Raw genomic sequence first — 25,003 nt, 5'->3', positions numbered from 1 at the left:
ACGGTGCCCGAATCGCTTTCCTACTGTGTCCTTCGTTGCCATAGCGCAGCGAAAAGGAAAACTGTGCGCGTAAATTCCATCAACTCGTCCACTCCGTTGCCACTGGAGACTAAGATATACAGTAGGAGAGTGAGAGCAAGCGAGAAAGCAAATAGAGCAGCCAGGAAGCCCCATCGCCCGATTGACTGGAAGGATTGGGAGCCCGTTCTTGATCAGTCTAAAAATGCTGATCATCTCTAAATTGCTTCGTGGGAATGGATTGAGAAGTGTTGGGAACGTGCTATAAGCCACACCCAGTGGGAGTTAATTTTGATGTGCTATTTAGTCTTCGTTTCAATTCGTTTTGCATATTTTGTAATCACAAACGGCCCAGGATTACGATAATGCTAGTATCGAGTCACCGACAACATACATTTACGCAAAGGTAAAGAATATTGTTGAGAACACTATATATGATTCTGCCATTTTGCGAAGATGAACGGTTATTATTTTCATGGCTCGTACGAATGATGTCACCATTTACAACGAAAAAAAAAACGTTGGCAAATCCAATTATTCTACGAAATGTAGAAAAAAAGTTATCTCTGTTATCCCTCTGATTGAATTCCTCATGACATGGTACGTTATTACTTTTTCAACTCGGTACGTAACAATACCGGATCGCAATTGAAAATGATGACGCCCTCGGATACCGTCGGAACACTAAGCGACAAAGTCACTTAATTCATATCAATTGCTTGTCCACTGCACCGACCGTTGCCCGGATTGGACTGCAAAACTTCATTTTCCAGCGCCGTTGCCTGGGAGCGTGTTGCCTACCTTCAGGCGCGCCAGGACATATTTACGGACGGACAGGGGGTTTTATGGTCGAAAACACACACGAAAACGAATCGACGGACGTGCACCGGACATGACAATCATATCGCCAACCAATGCAACCCGAAGCAGTTCCGTTTTATCCGCCTTATCTCAGCGGGGCGGTATTCGGAGCGAACACAATAACGGCCAGCAAACGTCCTTCGTCGTCGAAAAGGGTGCCAGCGTCGGCGTTATGATTTCGATTACGAATACCGAAGCGCAGAGTGTCTTGAGAGTTGTGCCCGGAATACGTGAGTGGCGGGTCCCGGTTGGACTGGATTGAATTGTCGGTCAGCGTCGTGTCCCGCACTTACGATGGAGGTCATGAAAACATGAAAACTGCCACCCCGTAATGATGGACAATTTCCATTTTAATCGACAGCGAAAGAATGTATTTACGAGGGGCTAGCTCGAGAACCACCAGTGCATGCTGTTTGAGCCAGTTGTCGCCGTACATAGCAATCGAGGGTAGCGTCAGTTTAATTTATAACGTGCCTGGTTATAATGAAAATTCCTCTCACAATCTAGAGATTGTGTCTTTTACCCATCTCGTTCTTTCAATCCGTTGTCCTTCCAATAAATGCACCCTTTATGATGTGAAAAATCGAATGACTTCAACGTCCTCTTGTACCGTAAAAAAGATACGTAAAATATATCCCACTCAGCCACATCCACGACACAGCGGTTAGCGATCGGTGCAATTGAATTCGGTAGCCAGCACGCGCAGTTCGCACGTCAAACGCGAAAAAAATTGCTGCACCGCCTGTCGCGGTGCTGTCAAGAATGAGCATTTAATCGTTTCTTTTTTCCAACAGCCCCCAGCTCCACCTTTGCCGGGAAATGTAGGGAAATGTAGGGAAATGCAGTAAATAGTCCCGAAAGATTCGCCAACGGCAGACACCAAACAGACACTGGGCCATAAAACTTTCAATGCGCAATTTGAACAAAACTCCCGCATATGGAGCTCCGGCAAACAAAACGACCTACGTGACGTTTGGAGTTCCCTCGTGCGCACGTATGTGTGTGAGGACGAAGGCGAAAGAGCGCTCCCACCATGCCGTGGAGAGGCCGAACCATTTTGTTTTTCTAGGGGTAAGAAGGAAAAAACCCCAACACACAAACCCTCCAAAACTGACGAGACCAAACAAATAAAAGAAACCGTAGTAGCGTTGATTTCCGCAAAAGGATCAATGGCGGGGAATGCTTCAGCTCCCCGCGCACAAAAAAGCTCCATGAATTGTTCGCGGGACAAAAAAGTGCGCAAGGAAAGCGGGAAAACCCCTAAAAAGGAAGAGAATGAGTGAGAAAGAGAACAACTGGCAAAACATCCAAAACAAGCGGCCGAGTAACGAGAGCGATGAGATGGGAAGGAAAATAATAATAATAATAATAACACGCACACCCGGCCCAGCTCGGTGGAATGATATACGTATATAAAAGGCCAAAAGCAGCGTCCCGAGTCCGGGAAAGTAAAACAAGCAGCCCCAGGAAACACGTCCCGACCGCATCGGGAAAACCCCACGGCCGGCTAATACGCGATTGGGTAAACGAGGCAAGCCGATGGGGCCACGAGACGGAACTGGGGCTGGCAATAAAATTTGAATAAATTGCAGATGTTCATGGCGCTTCCTGTCATCGAGCTTTCCGCTTTTCATTTCAACTTTCATTTCCTGTCTGGACGGATGCTTCTCGTTTCGTTTCGTTAGCTGGCCTCGCCCGACCTCACGCAGAACCGGTTGTTTGGGGTTCGTTTTCATTTTTTGGCCTTTTCCTCCACCTTTTTTTTCTGCTGCCTCGTTCATTCCGCTTCCATTCGATTCTGCTTTCCTTTCGAGCCTTCCTAACCTCGCGATAGCTGCCCTCCGCCCAAACACGCGCTCCCGCACTCATGCACGGCACATTCGTTTCTTCGTTCAATTTCCGGAAAAGCTGTTCCTTGTTGCCGGAAACCGGCGCAGGTTTGCTTTACCCTTCGGCGTTGTCCGGAATGCGCCCTGTAGACGAATTTTCTTTCCTCCCGCACCAATCAGAACCTACGTATAGCCCACTTATTATCATTCTCAGCTCCACACGCTCTGGCGTATGGCGTTCAGGTGTCTTGAAGGCGAATCGGGAAGCCAACAAACAAGCTTGACATAAACTTTGTCTGCGCCTGCGACCAGTTTCAGGCCTGCGTTGATTCTCGTGCCAACACACGTGGCCAGGGTGGAAAACGATCGCGATAATGCACTCGCAAAGGGACGGATAGGACGTTCCCAAGATTGGATCGATGTACAATGGGCAATGGGTTTAAAACGCTACCTGTAATGCACCTTTTTTAATGCCATCGACTTTAGCTAATATTGTTAATATTTAATCCTTGAATATCCTTCCCACCACACCATTAAACCATGTTTCATTTTACTTAGAACCATGCACAGCTTTTTGCAATCGTTCGCTTTTCGCTTATTTCAATTTACTGCTTGAAAAGCATAATTGAATATTCTCCTGCAGGCGAACACAAATTTACTATGTGAAGCGCAAAATAATGCAGCTTGTTTGCGCTGCATGCAATTGCACAAAACCTGGTAGTACACTTTGTTTTGACAGCTGTCATTTTGACGTCTGATCATGCACCACGGAAAACTTTACTGCACCCATATTACCCCGTTGCGGCTTGCATCACGAAATCACTCACAAAACTCGAAAGGGAAGTTTAAATGCCGCTGTCTGATCGTACCACGTCCTCACTGCCCCCGTTTCCCGACAAGCAACCAACGACAGGAAGTCACGTTTTACCGAAACTATGCATTCCCATACGGGGATTTTTTGCTGTTGCTTCCTCTGACGTGAACCTCGCCAGGTTTTCCCCTCCACGTTTGTTCCATTTCCAGGGAAAACGTTTTCCGTTTTTCTTTCCCACCCGATAACAGTCATCTTGCACGATGTTTGTCTTCTAAGTTTGAAGAAGTTTTTCTGCCTCCCCACTCACACATACACACACGAGCCGTGCCAAGCGATGCAGAGGCGTGGGAATGGAGACGCCTGGTCCTTTTCCCTGCTGCATCTTCATCATCATCATCATCATCCTTTCGGGAGCCAATTTTCGCATCCCGATCGCATTCGCATGCGAAAATAGACAGTTAGTGTCGTATTGTGACTGCATTTGCATATGCTACTGTTCGCTCCGGGACGGTCTATTTCTCCACTCGACACATGGCAAACAATGCAGCTATTGCATTGTTGACTTTTTTTTTTCGAGAGGAGCATGAAGTTGTTATTCACTCCAGCTTGTTCGAGTGTTTTTCTTTCCCCACAGGCAACCGCACACAAAATGAGCAAAGCTCGGTTGCAGCTTCTTCCGCACCAGTACCGATCGTGCCGGATGGAACGGTGCATCCTCGTCAAGCAGGAGGTACAAAAAAAAAGCTCTATAACTGCAGCGTGCCCACCGCAATCCTCCACACCGTGTGGCTAATGTCACGTTTTTTTGTCGCCACATTTTTGTGCAGCCCATGGTTTCCCTATCTTTTTCACGCTTTTCAATTTCCTTTTCGATTCCCTTCAAATGGAGCAGCTTATCTTCACCGTACCGCCGTGCGAACCTCAACAGCTCGCCCATTATCGTGCCCCTGGCGGGAGAAGGTGCGCACATGTTATCAATTTTCTCCACCTCCATCCCAACCGGAAGTGGCATCGACGATGCCACAAAAATGCCAAATAAAGTCACGATTTTTATTCCCCCTAAAAAATGCTGCTCGTTTCTTTGCACCTATTCAAACGCGGTGGGGGTTTCGGGAACACGAATAAAAAATTCCGCAGCTCAACGAATCGAATCGATTGCTGGAAAGTGGATTCGGGATGAGATGAAACAAAAGCTATTGCAGTGTTACCTTTCAGCGGTGCAATAGTTGTCATTCCGGTTCGACGACGCGAAAGCTCATATTAAACCCGGTTCGATTCGCCGGTGCCAATTTTGTTGCAAGAAAAGGCGCCGGGCGTTCAACCGCGGAACGCCAAAAAAAGGACTATTATGGTCGCCTGCAGTCAGGTGGCATCCTGCTTGCTTCCTGAGTAACCTCACCTGCCGCCGCATTGCAACAGGATGCACATTGTGCATTGGAAATGAACATTTTCCCATTTTATCGTTCCGTTCCACCTCGGGATGTGAATCGGAAGGTATCCGCGCATCGCCTCTTGTGCGACCCAATGTGCACCGGATACGAGTGCAGCCGGGTCAGTGGAGAATGCATCCCGGTGCACTATCTCGGTCGGGGAAGTTCGGCTGTCTGTCAACGCGCGGAAGGCAACACAATCGGAATCGGATGGGGAATGGTGTATTTTGGAATGGGCAAATGGGACCTGCACCGAAACGATGCAATCGAGAGCATTGTCTTCACGTCAGTTAGTTTGAAGTGTTCGGATTGAGATTAAAGAATGCACACGAATTGTTGGAAATGCGCTTTACTCAAAGGAATACGAAAATCATATCGAAAAACGAACGATTTTTCTGTTTCTTTCCTTTATATGTTACGATTTTGTGCTTTGTTATAAAAGATGATACACCTCACTGCTTAGAAGCCTCTTAAAAGAATTAGACATCAATATTAGGGTAAAAATATTTATCACAACGGCTTCTTGTGCACCACGAAAGATCTCTGCAAGCAAAAAATTAATCATAAAAACGAATGTTTAAACCACAAACAGTCCTTCTATGAAACATTTCACAGCGGTGCGTGCGAATAGAAATATTTATTCATTTCAGTCTACTTCGTTTCACATTTCACTCCTTAAATACAACTTACGTTATCCTTAATCTACTTTGAATCGCTCTTTAAAAAGCGCCTCCTCAACCGTTGGGTGTCGGTCGGAAAAAGCTCACTCTCGGTCTACATGTTCCTCCGACCGATGCCCTTACGCAGCTGGAACAGCTCCTTCGGCACCTTGTGGTTGGTGAAGAAGCACTTGTACATCTGGTACGCGGTGTCGCAAGCATCCGTGCCCTCGACCGAACACTTCTTGATCAGCTCGTTCACCTTGCTCAGCTCGATGCCCACCGCCAGCTTCTCACGGATCACGTCCTGCTGGATCATGCCATCGTTATCGATGAAGCCGGCCTTATCCAGGAAGCACTTCACGAAGCACTAATAAAAAGAAAACACACACACATTTTCTCTTATTCTCCGGTTCTGTTTCCCACAACGAACGCACATGAGCCCCACGAACCTTCGCCTTCATGGTGTCGATGGAAAAGTCCCCACTCAGCAAGCGGAACGCGTTCTTGGGCAAAATTCCGGTTTCCTTCACGCACTCGCGTGCATTCTGGTGGATGCGCCGGATCTGCTCCGCCTCGATCCGGGCGCCCTGTGCATTGGAACGGGGATCATGAAACGTTTCGGAAAAAAAGGTTTGAGAAAATTCCTCCCAACCGGCGAGGAAAACCATCTCGCTAGAATCTCACCTTCACCGCGGTCACGCCAACCGTCAGCAGCAGCACGGTAAAGGTCGCGATCATTTCGTTGCACTTCATTATGATCGAGCTGTTTTCCCACCGGTTTGGTAACGCACTGTTTCACCGCTTGCTGGGAGCTGGTACTGATTTGATTGCTTGTGCCTGGGTGCTCACTTACGCGGTTCGTCTCCATTGACGGCGCGGTCAACGGTACTTATAGCCGAGCGCCCGGGACTGGAGCGCCCGGGAGGGCTTTCGGTAAACAATTCAATTTCATGCTGATTCATTGAGTTCTTGCACCACCTTGGGGTTGCTTGGTGATGCCCTTGGTGGCTGAGAGTGCACCTCAAGCGGTAAGGTAAGTGAAATGCTATGCCCTTCCGAGGTGCCTTCGTTTCTGCTTACCAGCTTCTCATCGTCATTTACCTCTCGGTCGCACTGAAGTGCAACCCTTAATGGGTGGTAGCATGGGACGTTTAGCATTAGTGCTAATGATTATCCGTGGTAAAATCTGTAATGACTTCATTAAAAGGGCATAATTTAATTTCTCCTGCTTTTCTTTCGCGTCTAATCATTATATATCGCGAAGCTTAGCCATTAACAAACTTCAGAAAGCATTTACTATTACTTTTTTTCAAACAATATTGACATATTTCAAGATGAACTCTTATAATAATTTTACGATTATTAAACATACTATTTTTGTGAAAGAAATATCACGATACAAAGCTAACATCAATAAGTTGTAACAATTTGTAACTACTTCACTTCTATCCCTAATTGAAGGGTTTAAACCTTGCCCAATACTTGCATAGCATGCCCCAACGGTAAGTGTAAAACTTTTGAGCCCTTTGCTCTCATTCTCCACAAGCCGTTTCCTGCTACCCTTCCCCGTGCACAGCAGAAGGAGTGAAAAAAAATGTTCTAAAATAAGCATACGCAACTTTGCACCGCCCTTGGGCAAAGAACCACAACAATAATATTATGCCACACGGGGCGGACCCTTTGGAGGGCACTGGCATCGCACAGCGAACTATACGAACAAATTCACCACCGCACTCTAGCCGGCAGTTCGATCTCGATCGTGACATAAGACGCTCGCCGTGGTACGTGGTCTGTCACGTGCCGAGCTTGGAAGCTGGAAAAGTGCATGGAGAAAATGTTGCTGGAAAATTCCAGCCACACACGTATGGGAAAGCCCCACCGGCGCTCGATTGAAAGATGCGATAAAATGGAAAGTAAATAAGCAACTACAAGCTAGCTTCGTGCGCATGCAAAACTTTTGCACAAAAACGAAACAATGAGGTGGAAAACGTCTCTCACCGGCGATGCCATTAAAGCCATACATTAAAGGCGCGGCATGTGTGCATTGCAGCCCTTTTAGCTTGCCCGAGGCGAGTTGTTAAATTTTGAATGCAATTTGCACATCGCTTCCACCCGGAGACAAATTGTTTGGTCTCGCCTCCCACATTACATCGATTCACCTACGCGTAATCAATTATGTATCACGACTGGCCCCTCGATGGCCACCCGAGCTTTAAAGGGCTTTCTCTTCCGTCCGAGCGAAGGGCAAAACTGTACCTTCGCAAACGATGCAAACCCTTCAAACGATTGTTTGCGATTTGTGCTTTGCCGACGGGCACCTCGAGGCTTCGCTTCGTTTGCGATGCTGGCCCTTCGGGGCCCTCGATGCACTCGATGTGCAGTAATTAATGATGCCACGATAGCCACGAATGGAACGCACATGAACTTGAACGATGCCGCGGTATCGCTCGCAACCATCGCTGGTGCTTTTGTGGAGGTGAAAAGGTGAACTCATCTAAAGCCATCCCACGCCAAAGCGCGGGAGTTTGCTGCTATATAATGCGGTCGGATTAGGTTAGTGGGCTATCAGAGCGAAGTCAGCATCAAGAGCGCCAGCAGCATCCCAATCCCAAATCGCAAACATCCAACATGAACCCGACCGTATTCTCGCTCATTGTAGCCGGGCTCGGCCTCCTGACCGCACCGGTGCACGTAAGTATCCTTTGTGAAACATTTCACCAACCACAGCCTCCGTGACCGGCAAATCGCCCTTTAACATCCCGCCGCAGGCATTCACACTACGACAGCAGACGATGGTCAGCGTGTTTGCGCTCGAGTGCATGGCCGAAACGGGCATTGCGGCTGCATCGGTGACGAAACTCCGTGATGGCGATCTCACCGCTAACGATCGCGCGGCGAAATGTTTCATGAAATGTTTCTTCGAGAAGGAAAGCTTCATGGACGGTGAGGGCCGGCTACAGCTGGAGGCGATTGCGACGGCAATGGAGAAGGACTACGAGCGGTCGAAGATCGACGAGATGCTGGAGAAGTGTGGCGTGCAGATGGAGGATCCTTGCGAGACGGCTTTCCATGCGTACGGGTGCTATCACGACCACTACCAGAACTTGTAAGGACGCACGGCAAGGGATGATTTCTTAAAATCTTCGACCCTTAACCGCCTCAATATGCTCCTCAGACAGTGAAACGTATTTAAATAGAGTGAAGCTGAATGAACCTCATTCGTTTTCGTTAATTATCACCGGCTTGAAGAATGTTTGAAATTTCTGCAAAAAAAAACTATTGCTCTTCATCCAACGAGACTGTGAGCTGAAGCAAAGTACATACTGCTTGTTAAAACCATCACTTGACAACCCTTGACAAGCTTATTCCTATTTTTCTCCCAACTCAGTCCTGCGAGCCAATTCAGTTCGTTTTCTCCCCTCCCAATGCCCATTAAAACATATGACTGTAAACGAATAACATCATTACCGAAGCGTTACCGCGGTGTTGTTGCAGGGCTCGGCAGGACTCGCACCGTGTCAAAAGGCAACTCACAGGAACACAGCCCGGAGAAAAAGCTCCTCCGTTTATCATCTTTCGCTGCATTATCTACCGTACGGCAAAGCGCAAGCACCCGGTCCTCAACCCGTACGGTGCTGATTATGCAGTAGGATTACGAACCGTTGGCCTCACCGTACGAAAAGCGTGGCTTCTGTGACTTTCCACTCGCTGCGGGCGCTGCAGCGCACGTGGGACGGCAAGTGCAGTGCAGTGAACGCTAAGAAATGTACAACCATTGCAGTGCACCATTTATCACCTGAAGCCCGCGGGCGGGAAACTGGAGCGAAAATGTGCGCGCGAGACCAACTGCAGATAGGGATTTTTGCTATCTTTCCTTGCACAAAACAATCGGGCTGGGTGGGAGCAAAAAAAAAAATGGTGTGATTCAAATGGGAGGAAAATACACAACATAATGATGATTTAGGAAAGGCATATGGACGGGAAATGCTCAAAAACTTGCCCAAATGCATGCTGTTAGTTATTTCCTATTGATTAGTTTACACTTTAAACTATTCATCTTCACGAGCACGATGTGTTTTGAGGGAGGAAAATGCTGTTTCTCGTTAAATTTATTTCCACCCAACCCAACATGCAGACAGGGGTCTTGATTAGATTTCGAAGCACGTCCTAATCTTTTCATCATATTCCGGCCCCCGAAGGCAAGCCTCATCACTTTATTTCCCAATCTCATTCGGAAGCGCTCGGTCTTCGCGCTTGTTCGCGCTCTCGCTTTGCACTTTTGCATGGCCATATTGTCCCCGGGAAAACCTCACCCGAGGGCACCGATGCACTGCCATCCACACGAACCGGAGACATCCTAGCGTCCTCTGACGGCAGGGCCTATTGTTCCGCTCGTCGACGGATGCTTTCCCGCTGGAGGACATACACACACCAACAAAAAAAGGGACACGCTTCCTCCCAAGCCAATCTGCCGAACTCCCGAAGGAGCATAGTGAGACTGCACGTCTACACGGTGAAGCTCCAGCTGCACTATTTGCATTGCGCTCCGCATCGTTGCACATCTTCAAAAGGCTGTCGAAATTACCCCGTCAAGAAAGGGCATCCCTCTTTCTTTCGGGAAGCTGCAACGACACGACCGAAAGTGTCAGCCAGTCTCGACGCTGAAATAAAGTGAAATCGTTCACGGGCGGATGTTATTGTTTTTTTTTTTTCTCTCTCTCTCTCTCTCTCTCTCTCTCGCGCGTTTTTCTTTCCTTTTCCTGCGCCATCATCGTCCTTCGACGTAGTAGTTGGTGGTGATGGAAGCTTATGGATCGATTCGCCAGCCACACAACGGCAACGAATTCGCATGGAGAAGGCCAAAATAAATCGGCCTCTGCCTTCGCTTCCAGACAGACGACTTTGGTCGAAAAAAAAATGAATAGGCGTGCAGAAAGGATGAAGGTTGGTTAAGAGAAAGTCCTTTTTTCTTACGTTTTCGTTTTGCTCTCATGCTCAACAAAAGGCCTCAAACGCAAACAGGATGCTCGTATTCGACTGCACCGTAGATCTTCATTAGCATGATAAACTTGTTTTCTTTTTTAAGAGGGAGTGCGAAAAAGCGACTTTCCTCCTCTCACATCAAGACACGGTTGAGCAATGTGCTTCGTCCTTATAAAGGCTTTGAGAACTTTTATCTGCCATTCTATAGGATGCTTGAAACTCTAGAGCTTCATAAAACATAAGATAGTACTTTTTAATTGTATATTTATGCGCATATTTGCTATATTTCCTCACAAACACATCGGTAGATCAGTTGACATATCCTTTTCTCATTGCTGCTGTTTTTCTATCATTTAAATTAAAAGAAATCCCCAGATTCATGCAGCGCATGTGGTTTAAAAGTAAAAATAATGAATTGCATGTTCGATCACATGCATCGGAATGATCCTTCATCTGTAATCGCAACAAAAAACCACTCGAAAAAGGGATTGACGATTGTCAACGATCCCCCCGCAAACGAAAACGCCGTAACCGATCCGAAGCCCACCCCAACCGATAAACAATAATTATCGAAAAACATGTCCCCCCCGTCGGCGTATCTAATTACCGCAATTCAAACAGCGAATGCGAAAGTGGGCATGCATCAATTAAAGAGCATTTAAAGCATCAAAAGGGTCACCCAGCGTGGATGGGTTTCGTATACATCAATTAAAGTTTATTGCGCCCAACGTCCATCGGGTACTGCGATGCCCAGCGGCTCCGATTCCGACTCCCATTAGACCGATCGGACAAGGCTGTATATAATTAATAATTGGATTTTAACCCCCAAGCCTTCGGACCATCGCCTTCCAGGCCCTTCCGTTGTTACGATGGAAATCGGCTACCCCCGAGATCTCGAGAACACGGCCACGGGATACGGTTTCATGTCACCGCAGCTCCGAGGTCCGAGATAAAAGCGTGCAGCACCTGCACGAACATCGAACCCGTAAAAGCGACGATGTCCTTTTTCCTGCACGCGCGTGACGAGCGAGCAGCGGGTTGTGAGGGTGGGGGGAAGAGAAAAATCCCACACCCCTCCCCCCCCCCACACACACACACACTCACACACGTGCGCCGTGAAATCAGAGATCGAACAGGACGACGTTGCGTGCGAAGCTCACTCGTCGTCCTGCCCGCCGGCGTGCTACAATGTAACCGTAACAAATGACATGTTTTGCCGTTCGATAGTGGATCCCTGAGAAACGTGTCCTTTCGCCCGGTAAGACGGGTCGGGATGGAATCCTTCTCGGCTTATTTATGTAACCTATTAAAACCGGTCCCTCTCGCTCTCTCTCTCTCCGCCTATCCTGATGTCCTGCACGTCAGTCAGCTACCGGAGATTCACCCGGGAAGCAGATGCCTGAGACAGGCCGGTGTCGGAAGCGGGTAAATAAATCCATTTAGCAGGATCCCGGCAATGTTCGCATCAATCGCATCGGATCGGCTCGTCGAGCCGCACACTCACACGGGATGGCAACATGCGTCACGTTTTTGTGTGCGCCCCAGATTGACAGCTTGTGTCTTCGAGTGTCCCGGTTTCCCAGAAGATGTATGATCTGTTCACGTGTCACTGTGGTGAAGGACTACCACAAACCTGAGCCCTGTGGTCAGAGATGACGGAAATTAATTATCATTTGCTAGCAGTTTCTTATAAAAAAAAAGAAACAACGTTTGCGAAATCGAAAAGTGAATCGTTTGAAAACCACACACACACGCACACAAAATAAACCCGGAAGTTTTCGCTAGAATGATGAAATTTGGATACCTGACAGCTGTGTGTGATATCAAAATCCTCCAATTCTTCAACCGATCGGGGGAGCAGCTGCTCCTGCTGTTGATAAGAGCGAGCAAGAAGTTGCAAATGGCTACCTCAAACAAACGCTATTTGCGCTACTTGAAAAGCATCACCTAAAAACAGGAATTTGGAACCAGTTTTGAGTTTTGAAATTTCAAAGAACCACCTGGTTATGAGGTTCGTTAGTCGATGTCGTTGAAACACGATCGACTTTGTGCAAACAAATCACGAACGGAGGTGCCAAAAGTGTTGATTTTCTCACTACAATGTAACACTAGCCCGACAGCTGACTCCGATCGATACGTCAGCCACAAATCAGACACGCTGACTGGTATATTGCCCCGTAAAGATAGTGATCGACCTCCAACGTCATCGAGTTCGGCGAGCCTTTCGCGGAAAACTCAATCTCCATCAGTGGACGCGCATCTGTCACCTTCCGAGTTGGGCGCTTTTCCTGGAATACGCTCCCGGACGTCCCGGCATGAATCAGATACATTCTTAGCGTTCGTGCTCATGGACTGAGAGAGAGAGAGAGAGAGCGAGAAAAGTGGGATACGAAATAGTCATTGATTACTCAAAATGAATTGCTCACCGGCACTACGGGCAGCTGCCGGTGTTGCAGTTGATAAGCAACAGCCGCTAGTAAGCCCACTGATTGCAGGGCCCGTGTTATCACAATCACACCGGACGAAGGTATTCCCTCGGTGTTGTCGCCGCTCCTTCCCATTTTCATACACTCTGCCACTCCTTCCCACGGCAAGGAGCTCTAAAAGATAACGATAACGGCCTTTAATTTGGTAGCGTAAAGCATCGTGCCTAACGTTAGTGTGCGATCGGCGATGGAGCGCTTTGGGTGGAGTTCGTAACAATCTCGAGAGAAAATCGATTCCTCCGCATCCGATAAGATAGGCATCGGTTCGCGGTGGCGAAAGTGCCAAATCTAGGTGATCACCGGACCTCAGGTGCAGCAGAAAAGCCGCTCGCATGTACAAGTGATCACGTAACAAGCGCGAAGAAAAGAAAAGCGTGTTGTTGAATTTGTAGTAGCCCCCAATTTGGTAGCTCTAGTGAGATGTGCGCTAAAGTGTGCCCGTTATCGCGGTGGGTAATCCCACTTCTGCTGCTGCTGCTGGTTGGCTTGCCAGTGTTCCACGCACAAGAGGATATCCAACCAGCCGCCCCAAATGTGCCCGAGCGGCCAATTTCCCAGCTTTGCGACTTCAAAAAACCCATGTACGATCCAACCGACAAGGACGGCGATCGATTCTGTGACTGCGACGTACACAACGAACCATACAGTGGTCTTCCGCTGATCAGAATCGTTTGCCGCCGGCATGGGCTCAATGACAGTTTCTGGGAGGAATCGATTCGCGAACAGTTACCCCACGGTACGAGTCAGCTCGATTTGTCCTACAACGCACTCACGAGTGTGCCGCGCCTGAGCGGCGACAATCTTGCGGATCTACGCCTCAACCACAACAAGATAACAACCGTGCCCGATAACGTGTTCGCTAACGTTTCCACCCTTGTTGAGCTGCGTCTGAGTGGTAACCAGCTCACGGTACTCACCACCGACGCCTTTGCTGGGCTGACGATGCTTAAACTGCTCGATTTGAGCGACAACCGCATCAGCACGATCGAGGTGCACGCGTTCTCCAGCTCGATCCATCTGGAGAGGCTCATCCTGTCAAACAACTCGCTTGGGACGCTACTAAATCACACAGATTCCACGCTATATCTGAAGCTAGGTGTCTCGACCCGGCTTACGGTGCTCGAGCTACAGCGCTGCAACCTCACCGAGGTCAATCTATCCGCCGGAGTTGGTCTCAAGCGAGTTCTGCTCGGATTCAACCGGTTCCAAACCCTCACGAACCTTCCGAAACAGGTCACATACCTGGACGTCAGTGGGACTCCAATACGCACGCTGACAGCGAAGTTCCTGCCACATCTGCTACACCTCGAAACGCTCATCCTGCAGGACATGCCGACGTTGTACACGCTCGACGATTACGCGCTGACTGGGTTGCCCCAGTTAACTACCGTTAACCTGCAAGGCTCACGAAACCTCTCAACCGTGCATCCGTACGTGTTCGGTCAGAACGTGGCGCGTAACGAGACGGGCATCGCGTTAAGCCGGTTCATCCTGAAAGGAACGAACCTGCGTACGCTCAACTCCACGTTGCTGTTCGCGTTCCAGAAGCTGAAGGTGCTCGACGTTCGAGGTGCTCCATTGCGGTGTGATTGCGAAGTTCGGTGGCTGCGCGAAATGCCAGATCTAGTTACGCTGGCAATATGCGCCCGACCGATGGCCCTACACGGGAAGTTCTTCGGTCACATCAAAACGGAACTACTTCAATGCCGGGCGGAGCAGCTTTGGATCTACACCGTGTTCAATGTGGTGCTGGTGGTGTTATTGGTCGTGCTCGTGGCCGTCGGGATCTTCCTGATCGTGCGAGCTATTCGCCCGAAACCGCACGTTCAACTGCGTACGGTGGGTCCTATGAGTCCGTACGCGCGCGTTACCATCGAACCGAACCGGGAGGATATGCTGTGAGGCTCGTTTTGGGGCCTGCGAAGGGTCCTGTTTCTGTACATAGGAATGACATTAGTATATTGGGTAGTATTGGTCCTTCAAGCTAAGCCCGCTAGCATAGTAGAAGTTATTTTTAAAATGTGCTCAGTCGCAGCAGATAGAAGGATTTAATGTTGAACAAGATTGGGCATTAGATATGATCCTAGAATAAGCTGTACAAATGCTATTAGATACAACTAACAAATAAAACACACACACACACACACACTCACAAAATACTAAATAAACTTTAATGCATTATTGTAGATCGTTTGTGTTAACAGGATTAACTCCAAGTTGGTTACCAACACGATCTTTCAGACTCAACCTCATCTCTTGCAGGTGTATGGCGTATTGCCTACCTTGAGGCGCTTATGTACTTTTTGGATGCAAACAACATGATGATCATGCTTTTTTGCTCTCATAACCAGTTTTCTCTCACACCGTAGAATATTATAGCACTTAAGAACATAGCCGCCTTCACTGCAATAGAAAAAACTTCAAAATAAACGCTGCAAGCAATCAACTTTCACGAGAATATCATCTCCAGCACTGGGTCGAATAAGAAACCAAAGGGTGGAAGCAGCAGGGAAGCCAATAAAAAAAATCTGGCTGAACTTTAAACACCGTTACTCCGTGGGATGGGCCACCAAAAAGCACGACTTGCCATGATCATCTCTTAATTGGGCTGCAGATTGCAGATCTCCTCATGCTCACAGGTGCTTATACCTTACATCAAGTATAGGAGCATAGGCGTGCAACTTTCATGCACCGAAAACTCTGCCATCGTTGGAATGATACCATAAACTCTGTGCGCATAATTTCAGCAAGAGCGTGATGAAATAGTCTCAAATAAATTTTAAAGCCCCAGTAACATTTAAAGATCCCAATATCAAGCAACCTCTAGGGGTGTTCGACCTCAAATCAACCTGCCAAAGCCAACGCGTGGCACCTGCCTTCCCGAGGCGCATTCCGGGGGTTGTTCCGCTCCCGCTGCTGTCTTGATTTCCCATCCCACTTTGCCTTGACCCTGGGGCGCTTGGGTGGACTTAAATTTCGTCTATCAACAACCTCTTTCACCTACATTCTACACCGTCCGGCTTTATCAGCCCCCTTTTTAGCGCTCCGGCTGACCGCAACCGCAAACCCTTCTCGCTGGCCCACTTTCTCGCACCCATCCGCACCGAGGGCGCCTCCCGCTGGGCGTTTGTTTTCGTTCTGCCCTCCGGAATGTTGTCCACGTCAACATAAAAACTCGATCCGAACCCGCAGCCGAGAATGCCGGGAGAGAAACAAACGACGAGAGAGAGAGAGAGAGTGTGTGAAAATCAGTGAGATGAAGTTTTGAGGGTGATCGAGGCGATCATTCTCACCCGGCGAACCGGAAAACTGGTCAAGTCAGCTGTTGAAGATCGCTCGAGATTCCGATCTGCAAGATGTGCACATTCTCGCGCTTAGATTTGAATAAGCAACGCGCGTTGGTGGCCACGTTGGGAATTATAGCTCTGGTTTTTACAGTCCTAAGCCCCGCTCAAGTCATTCAAATGTCTTGCAAGCAAGCGCTAAAGTCACTTCACTTATCCCGCTCTCAATCATCGGTGTCTGTTCCCGAGATGGGTGCCTCGATCCGCCTTGATCGCAAGAAACTCAAAGATCAAGAGAGAGAGAAAGAGCGAGCTTCAGAGTGACAGTTTGCCGTCTTCAAACGATCGCGGAACCGCGGAATTATCTAACGCGAGAAACTCCCCGGCCAATGGAGGGGGGGAGACCAAAAGGCTGCTGCAACCAGTTCTGCTCGGCAGCTCGGTTCGTGCGATCCGTGCGCAAAGTCGCTCCGGCCGTCTGGTAACGATCGTCGGGGACTTACGTGCTCCGGTGCATTTACGCACCCCGTGGTAGCCTGGATTTTCTTCCCTCGTTTGAACAGTGCCCCATATTTACGCCCCCGGAAAAAGAAAAAAAACCAACCCCTAACCAGCTGTGTGCCGCCCCCGAAAAAAAAACCTCAGCGAAAAACCCACCAAAACCGTCCGAAAACAACCGTTACGCGCTCGCCATTGAATCAGACCGGTGGTTTTTACTTCACCATGCCCACGTAGATCCGGCGCTCCGTGTGTACGCTTTCTGACGGGCTCGCTAGGGGTTTGGTTGCCCTTTTACGTGACGGTTCTTCTAGCTTTAGGCGCCCGGTACGAGCACGTTTGCAAATAAACTGCCACAGCGCAGCCGAGTGTTGGTTTTTCGCTGCTCCACGCACCCGAAAGTGATATTTGACCCCGCGAAACGCGATTTGCCGCCCGGTGTCAACAGTGACAGCAATGTGACAGCCGTTGAGAGTGGCGATAGCTTCGTAGTAACATCGCCCGATCGTGAAAAAAAAACAAGTGCTCTAACGTTTGGTGTTTGGCGCCCCGAAAAGTGGAACCCAAGACGGGTGTTAATTAGTGCCGAAATGGCCGCCAGCAATCGGGGCGAGCGTGTGCGTGACTAATTGGAACTTCCCGAAAAGTAGTTCCCAACGTTCTCGGGTTCTCGTTGCTCTGCGTGTTCTGAAGAATTCGAACGCCATCGAGTGCCGCTAGCGATCGAGAAAAACCGTCCTCGTTTTGAGAATCGTCCTCAACGCCAGGAGCAAGGACCTACCGACCAACGGAATTGCGAAACCGATCACTACCGCGACCGTCAACTCGCAGGACAAGCGCTTTTACAGGGCTTGGGGGCCTGTTTTGGGTGCCTACACGTGCCTGCACCGGAACCAATTACAGCCTCAAAACCCCCACCGGATACATGGCTTGCGCGATGTCCTGCTGCTCGTTCGCTAGCGGTCCCGGACACGGTACTCGCCCGGACAGCGATGCTCACGTAACAGGTAATAAGCCCGAGTCTGCTTGAACGTGACAACCTGTGTGCGGGTTGCTTTCACTTCGGTGGGTAAACCTGGGAATGCGACAACCTGACAGCTGGGTGGGCTGCAGGGCAGGCTATTTTAACATCCTCATCGATGACTTCGACCTATGGGACGAACTTGCAGTCAGTGTTCAGGGTCTTACGGAGGCTACCGTTTTGCAGCGAAACACAAGATTATCTTGTGCTGGCGTGGCAAATTGTTGCACCCCGTCGATGGCCAAGAGAGAGAGAGAGAGAGAGAGAGCATGAGAGGTCTTGGGAAAACAATTTGTCGCCAATTTTTATCGCTTGAGCAAGGTGATCTGTCAGGAGGGCAAAACGTGCCGGTATTAAAAAGCTCAACCATCAGGTTGTTGCACAACCGACCACGATTTCGATCGTGAGGAATGGTCAGTTCTTGATGAGTTCATCACATCACGAAAAGCGGACCTCACAGCCTTGCCTTTATTCACGTCTATCGGGAAAAAGCGAAAAACCTTCGGCACCAATTTACATTACCCACCCCCATGAAACAAAGCGCGCTCGTGGAATACATTGTCTGGCGCGCCGGTTCGTCCGAGGGCTGATTAGAAACTTGTTAACCCCGCGTCGTGCCGTGGCCAGAACCACGGGCACACTAACCGATACTCGTTATCCAATAAATTCCATCTCGCGCAATGCAGGCGCAAGAACGGAGGGCTTGCAGAATTAGGGTACCCTCTCGAAACCACGGCTCTGGGTCGGAGAAGTCCCCAGCCACAGCCCCAGAAGCCAATTCGCGGCGATGTCACTAGTTCCCCCTCGCATGAGGGAAACTGCTACTCTGCTGTTCCGGAAGCGACCCCAAAACGGGGACACGATGTTCACCAGCGACCGGCACTACAAGACGGCCGAACCTGGTCAACGATGTTGGACGGACGGACGAACATTACGAACATGTGTTGCATATGCGCCGCGCGAAATTAATACCCAACCATGGCTCGGGGGCTCGTTGGTGCGCCAATATTTCGCTCTCTCCTCCCTTAAGGGCAGCCCGAGGGTGGAGTTCAGTCGGGGGGTTGGTAAGTCGGTCACTTACGGGTCGCGTCGGTGTGACGGTCGCCTGCTGCCCTTTTGTGCGGGTTCGAGCCGATCGCACTGGCATGGGATGATGCAAATTCGCAACATTGCACCATCGGTGGTGGAGCGAAAATTCGCTACCGAGTTGCCGATAATGCGGCGTCCGGTGGGCCTTGGCGAACATTTTGAGAACAGAACCGAAAGGTGTCGTTTCTTAATTAGTAAATCGATTCGATTCGTTTCGGTGGTGTTGTTCCCTTTGGTCGAATTTTCCCCATTTAGGGGCATCATTTAGATAGAATAGCTGGCTGCGTCGTGTGCTCGAAATGGCTGCGTTCTGACAGATCAATATTTTTGAATTTAAATTCGCTTTTCCACTCAAAAGTTTTGCTAAATTACTTTTTACTGCCCTTTTCATTTGCTATTAAGTGGAACGCGAGTAACTAAAAAGTGCCATAAAACTGTCAGTTTTCATTAAACCCTCTCAACTCGTGTCATACCATCACCGTTCGCCACACACACACACACTTTGGCAATCGTCAAAGAAATCATCCACCGCTAATTAATCCATCCAATCGCAACTTGATGAACGCCGTCAGTGGTGCCGTCATTTAACGTTTGCTTGTCAGCAGAACGTCTCCAGCGCAGCAGCGAATCCATCCCCATATCAACAGCTGCACCGGGGCGTGAACTTTCGCTCTCATTCTCTCGTTCCTTTTTTTTTCTCCCCAACCGTTCTTCATTTTCTTCAAATCAGTCGTCCAAAATGGGCTCCAAATTGTCCTCCCGAGCTGTGGTTGCGCTCGCTTGACGTGCCAATTTCGTCCCCATACGATACGCCAGCGAGAGAAGAAAGGATTGTCATCCATTGATGGATGTGTACGAAAGCAAGCGGACCGAAAATGACCAACGAGACGAGATTTGATCGTGCTTTTTTTTTCACTCTCTCGCTCGCCTTTTTTTTTGTTGCTTCTCGTTATACGTGAATTAACCTTTCTGGTCGCCCTTTGACTCGCTGCCAGTGCGCGACGTGATCCGGTGGCTTCCATTCCCATTTCGGCACCGGTTCGCCATCTTCCGGTTTTATTAGCGTGTAACCGGAGCCCGTCTTCAAAAGGACGCGTCGTACCGGTGGCGCCAGGTTTGCCTTCGATTCGTCCAGCACACCGGTGGCCTTTTGTAAGTAGGGCTGTAATTAAAAGTTCGCCCGCTTTCGGCAAGGATGCAGTAGAGCGGCAAGAGGAAAAAAGAACCAGCAAAAGCGCAAACCGAAACTCCGGTCATCCTTTAAGCGAAAGTCCTCCGGCTAACGAACGTCCGAGTCGGTGCTAACTTTAACCCAACCGTTGGCGCTAGCGACAAAGGACACCCGTACGCCCCCGGTTCGGTGGCGGAACATTTGTCGAAACATGTTACAAAATCGTGCCCTCGCGCCAATGAATGGCGTCGTCCTTTCGTTCGGCGTTTTTGGGGGAAGGAGGATATTGAAAAGAATAAATTTTCACCCCCGTGGAGCAAGCGACTCGGAAGGTTGGTGCCGGATGTACGCGGGAAGATAGCACTGGCAACGGTCAAACATTCGATAGCAGCCTCCAGCACGAGACCGGTGCACCGGAAACCATGAACACCAAGGGGAAAAGTCCTGTAATTTAGCACTCGCTTTCTGCTTCACTCTCGCTCGCTTTCCCTCACGCTCAGACAGGATCACCTTTCCCGTTTGGGGCTTTTTTATATGGTCACTGATTACAGCAGCACACCCACGTTTCGTTTCCTCTGCGGCCAGGCGCTCGAATTCGGTCGGCAGAAAATATAGGTTTTAATTAGTCCGCTCTGCATCTGGCGAGAGCGATGAGGACGATGACAAGGACATTCGCCCCTGGCGGCCACTGGATCTGGCAATTTTTCATTCAAACCAGATCCGACCGGAATGAAAATTTGACCACTCCGATAATGCGAGTGTGAGGAAGGCGAAGTTGCATTATTCGATGTACGATATGATGCTCGGCAAGGGTTTTAATTAACCACCGGCACCGGTACGGTGCAGCTCGTCAGCGTGTCCTTCGGTATTATCGCTTTTGACGAAACGACAGCCACCCCGAGAAGGTGATGTCAAATGGTGGGATGGTCGTTTGGAGGAATAAAACACCAAACCAAGCGTACCTTTCTGTACCCAAAAACTGGTAGCAAAATTTAGGCATTTAGCTAAATGTTCATTACCCCTTTTGGAAATGATTCTCCGGATTTACCCGTGGGCTTTGTGATGAAGAATTTCCATTAGGGTAGATCTTGTCTTAAGACATGATCGACATAAAACCGTTCCACAACTCGCACGACAGTTTTAGTTCCCTCGAAGACCTGAACAAAGCAGGCCGATCTTGAGCTTGCCTCACAAGATGAAGCGCACCATGGGCGTCGTTCTCTGGTGCTTGCTGACAAGTGTCGCGATCGATGGATACGTCATCCCTCGGCCTAACAGTGAAGTGATCTTTGAACCAATCGATCCCAGTGAACGTGATCTTACCCGGTCATGGTATGAGGTGGCACCGGCGGAACCTGACGAAGCGCGTATCCTTTCTCGGTTGCGCGCGGAAAAGCAGATCCTGATGGAGCTGTACTACCTCGCGAAGGTCCTGCGCGCGTACCGGCATCCTTGGGCGTTCGGAAGCGACGTGTTCAAGAGTGTGATCGCTCGCATCACGAACGAGGAACTGCTTGAACAACTCGAGCACAAACTGAAGAAGGAGCCTGGTTTTGAGGCGATTGCAAGCATCGGAGCAGATGGGACGGTGCCAAATCCGTTCCAGGTGCAGTTGGCGAACGATTTTCGGCTCCTAGCACCCGTCGTCGTACGAACGCTGCGGAAAATTCTCACCCTCAAACGCTCCCCGGGCGGGTTGGCCATCAGCGACAAAGAGGACGTCGTTGGAGAGTTGCTACGAGATGGACAGCGAGAGTGGGAAGAGCTTCAGAAGGCTGTTCAAACACTCAAAGGACCTGGCGTGTTTGCGATCGTGAAACCACCCGTCCCGAGCCCACCGGTGCCGGTGTATTACGGAGGATACGTACCGAGTGAGGTTCAACCAGAAAAGAGTCATCTTCCTCTGGAAGTCAGCAAGCCAACAAGTGCAGAGGATGGCCAGGTCGAACCACCAACACCGGTGGCTTATCAACCGAATGTCCACTGGGGATCGCAACCTCCTACATTTGACGTCGAGACGTACCATAATCTGTTCCCAGGATATAAACCATCCTCGATGTTATGGGGTGGTACAAACGACCTAGAGGAGGTTGAAGTAGAATCGCCACCACCGGAAGAATACCAACCCACAAGCGAAGAACATCATCCCCATGAAAGCTGGGGATCGAAACCATACCAAACGTATGACGTCGAGACGTACCACAATCTTTTTCCGGGGTACAAACCTTCCTCGATGTTGTGGGCTGGCACAAACGACGCTGCACAAGAGTTTGAAGAGGTAGAGAGTGAAGTCGATCCTCTCGTACCTGTTCCCGAGGACACATACCTCCAGGGAGAAGATGAAGAAGAAGCACCCTACGGTGGGATCCCTGGAGATATGGTGTTTGAATCGGTTTATAATAAGGAAAAGCACGGGCTTAGAGGTGATCATGAGAAGACACTACCCGCGGACAAGGGTACGGTTGGGCAACTACCCGTAGATGAAACGCTTCGTCCGTTGGAACATTTCGAAGCACCGGTGGACGCTAACGAGCAGGATGAAGATGGAATTCCCGAGGATATGGTGATCGGACAATTTCTAGGAGGTGATGATGAGGATTCAGAAGATCCACCAGAGTCCACCACCTTGCTATTGGATCTCCTCGAAGTAGGAACGGTCGATGAAGACACTACGAGCGGGTCCGATATCCCGGAGGATATGGTTTTCCAAGCGCTGACGGATAACAAAGAAGGAGAAGACGTCACGACGGAACGTCCTAGTGAAGCTCCACTAGACATCCCGGAGGATATGGTTCTTGGAGCGCTCGTTGACTCAACAGAACCACCGCCGTATGACTTTTCACCCGATAAGTATGCCAACGTCCCAGAAGACTACCTAGAGGACGAAAACGCCCCGATCGAAGGACGCAAGAGCTACAACCGCCGTAGGCAGCAACTGCAGCAGCAACATCAACCGGCCCAACCACCGCCCGTGGTGATTATCCAGCAAACGACGACGGTGTCTGAACAATCACCACAATCCTCCGCGGTTTTGGCCGATCAGGTGGAGAGAGCCGCCCGAGAGCTGATCGCGATCGAGCTGGATAAGTTCCTGCTACTGATCGAGGAGATCTCGGGCTTGGATGGTGTAGCGGATGAGTTCGATCGGGATGATCGCACGCGCATGATTGGGTGGGTGAATCAAGGATTCTCGCCAACGATCGGACTCGATCAGCGTGATCTGCTGAAGGCGGTGTTTAAGCTACTCAACACGAAAGAGCTCAGCCAGGGCCGGGTTGATCTGCTTGGGGCGCTCGAGTTCCTGCAGTCACAACTGGACACCACGGTTCAAGCTAGAAAGGAGGAAAAGGAGGACGACTATTTCGCGCGGATGTATGGGACAAGTGCCACCGCAGAGGATGAGGCTCGCAATGGCGACTCCACGGTTGATGAGGACGTAGAAACGGCCACCGATTTGGGGAGGGATTTAAAAAGTGATAATAAAGACGACGGTGAAGCCGACGGGCAGTGATGTGGAAACGGTACGGCGTCAACCGGTGCAGAAGTTTCCTGTGAAGCGAAACTTCTGGAAATGGGTCGGTGTCCTGATGAATCAGGTGTTTGAGTAGGGTTATACGAGTTCGTAGTTGTACATAGCAGATAGATTTTAATGTGCGAGTAAGACGTTAAGAAAGAAATTTATGGAATAAAGGAGGAGAACAAAATATGGGTAGTAATCAGCAGCAATTATCAGTGGCTCGAATCGAACCGATGATCGTGTTAGTTAGAGATGAGATTATAAAAAAAAACGTTTGCTGAGAAAAGACATGCTGGGGAAAATTTTGTATTAAAACAAATATGGAATAAACATCCTAAGCTTGATTCATCCTTGAATAGAATAAACATCCTAACCGGGGATTTTGATGAAAATAATTGGTCTATCAGTCATCGTAGTTTAGTGTCCACCATGCAAACAAAATCTTACTGCAATTTATCGTTCATCTTTACATTCTCTTTCTCCAATGCAGAAAAACACTACGGTTGCTACAAAGCGGGTATCTTTTTCGCGCTGGCCGTCATCCTGCTGCTGCTGGTCGGTTGCTTGCCCGTTTTCCTTCTCACGACCAACAACAACCTTGTGTTGCTGATCCTGCTCATCACGCTGCTGCTGATCGGACTAGTGACCTTCGTGTATTTCCGCTGGCAGCGCAACCGGGCGCTCGCGATGCGGCGCACGTACGAACAGCAGAAGTTCACGCTGTCACGTGTCCATCAACCCGTACCAACGCCAGCAACGATGACGGCACCGATGTCGATGATGGCTGCCACCACGGATCCTGCATCCAATGGCACCGCGATGAAGGGCCTCAACCCAACCGCAATGTACCCACCGTACACTGGACAGGTAAAGGCAGATAAATTTTATTCCAAATAATTAACCTAATTAATGTGGACGCGTGTTGCGTTTTCTTTTGGCCCTTCAGAATTCAGCCACCAAATTGCATGATCCCAGCTCAACGATGACACCGGGCGGTGGCAAGGACGATTCGTCGGTGGACGGAACGCTGCAACAATCCATAAAAAGCCCTCCGCGGTATTCATTCATCTGATGAGAGCCGAACGACACAACATAAAAAAGCAGAAACACACGGGCTATAATGTTGATAAATGTGCACAAATGTGGTTACCAATCGGGCTCGCTCTTGCTCCCTCGGCACGTGCCCTTTCTCTCTCTCTCTTTCTCTCGCTTTCGTCCTGCGAACACGCAGGACATTAATTGTACTCGATTCTGGTTGAATGGTTTCGATGGGGCGTTTTTTTCTGTTTTAAATTATTGCCCACCGATACCGCAACCGTCCGATCGAACCTCAAACAAAT

At 49.4% G+C, this 25,003-nt stretch overlaps 4 protein-coding genes across 4 annotated transcripts; 3 read left to right on the top strand and 1 right to left on the bottom strand.

Moving 5' to 3' along the window:
- Window positions 1–5,726: 5,726 nt before the first annotated feature.
- On the bottom strand, window positions 5,727–6,367 carry LOC128720691 (general odorant-binding protein 56d-like). The gene is made up of 3 exons (XM_053814380.1): window positions 6,299–6,367; window positions 6,064–6,201; window positions 5,727–5,981 (listed from the first exon to the last, which is right to left on the bottom strand). Exons 1-3 carry the CDS (start codon window positions 6,365–6,367, stop codon window positions 5,727–5,729), a joined length of 462 nt encoding a protein of 153 aa, XP_053670355.1.
- A 1,875-nt stretch (window positions 6,368–8,242) lies between these two features.
- On the top strand, window positions 8,243–8,787 carry LOC128729806 (general odorant-binding protein 69a-like). The gene is made up of 2 exons (XM_053823092.1): window positions 8,243–8,305; window positions 8,383–8,787. Exons 1-2 carry the CDS (start codon window positions 8,243–8,245, stop codon window positions 8,722–8,724), a joined length of 405 nt encoding a protein of 134 aa, XP_053679067.1. The 3' UTR covers window positions 8,725–8,787.
- Window positions 8,788–13,503: 4,716 nt separating this feature from the next.
- LOC128729790 (leucine-rich repeat neuronal protein 3-like) lies at window positions 13,504–14,985 on the top strand. The gene has a single exon (XM_053823091.1). It carries the CDS (start codon window positions 13,504–13,506, stop codon window positions 14,983–14,985), a length of 1,482 nt encoding a protein of 493 aa, XP_053679066.1.
- A 2,805-nt stretch (window positions 14,986–17,790) lies between these two features.
- Window positions 17,791–24,735, top strand: LOC128729774 (uncharacterized). Its single transcript, XM_053823088.1, has 3 exons — window positions 17,791–17,872; window positions 24,154–24,530; window positions 24,610–24,735. Exons 1-3 carry the CDS (start codon window positions 17,791–17,793, stop codon window positions 24,733–24,735), a joined length of 585 nt encoding a protein of 194 aa, XP_053679063.1.
- Window positions 24,736–25,003: the final 268 nt, after the last annotated feature.

The sequence above is a fragment of the Anopheles nili genome, chromosome 2, assembly GCF_943737925.1.
Source record: "Anopheles nili chromosome 2, idAnoNiliSN_F5_01, whole genome shotgun sequence".
Lineage (NCBI taxonomy): Eukaryota > Metazoa > Arthropoda > Insecta > Diptera > Culicidae > Anopheles > Anopheles nili.
Note: the sequence above shows the minus strand (reverse complement) of the source record. Positions and strands in the feature narration are given on the sequence as shown.

Bases quoted from the DNA above. Each gene is read 5' to 3' on its own strand.
- LOC128720691 (XM_053814380.1), bottom strand. From the start codon at position 6,367: ATGAAGTGCAACGAAATGATCGCGACCTTTACCGTGCTGCTGCTGACG. The intron at 6,202-6,298 runs GTGAGATTCTAG...TCCAATGCACAG, and splicing joins TTGGCGTGACCGCGGTGAAG to GGCGCCCGGATCGAGGCGGA. The intron at 5,982-6,063 runs GTTCGTGGGGCT...TCTTTTTATTAG, and splicing joins TCGACACCATGAAGGCGAAG to TGCTTCGTGAAGTGCTTCCT.
- LOC128729806 (XM_053823092.1), top strand. From the start codon at position 8,243: ATGAACCCGACCGTATTCTCGCTCATTGTAGCCGGGCTCGGCCTCCTG. The intron at 8,306-8,382 runs GTAAGTATCCTT...ATCCCGCCGCAG, and splicing joins TCCTGACCGCACCGGTGCAC to GCATTCACACTACGACAGCA.
- LOC128729790 (XM_053823091.1), top strand. From the start codon at position 13,504: ATGTGCGCTAAAGTGTGCCCGTTATCGCGGTGGGTAATCCCACTTCTG.
- LOC128729774 (XM_053823088.1), top strand. From the start codon at position 17,791: ATGGCTTGCGCGATGTCCTGCTGCTCGTTCGCTAGCGGTCCCGGACAC. The intron at 17,873-24,153 runs GTAATAAGCCCG...TCTCCAATGCAG, and splicing joins CAGCGATGCTCACGTAACAG to AAAAACACTACGGTTGCTAC. The intron at 24,531-24,609 runs GTAAAGGCAGAT...TTGGCCCTTCAG, and splicing joins ACCCACCGTACACTGGACAG to AATTCAGCCACCAAATTGCA.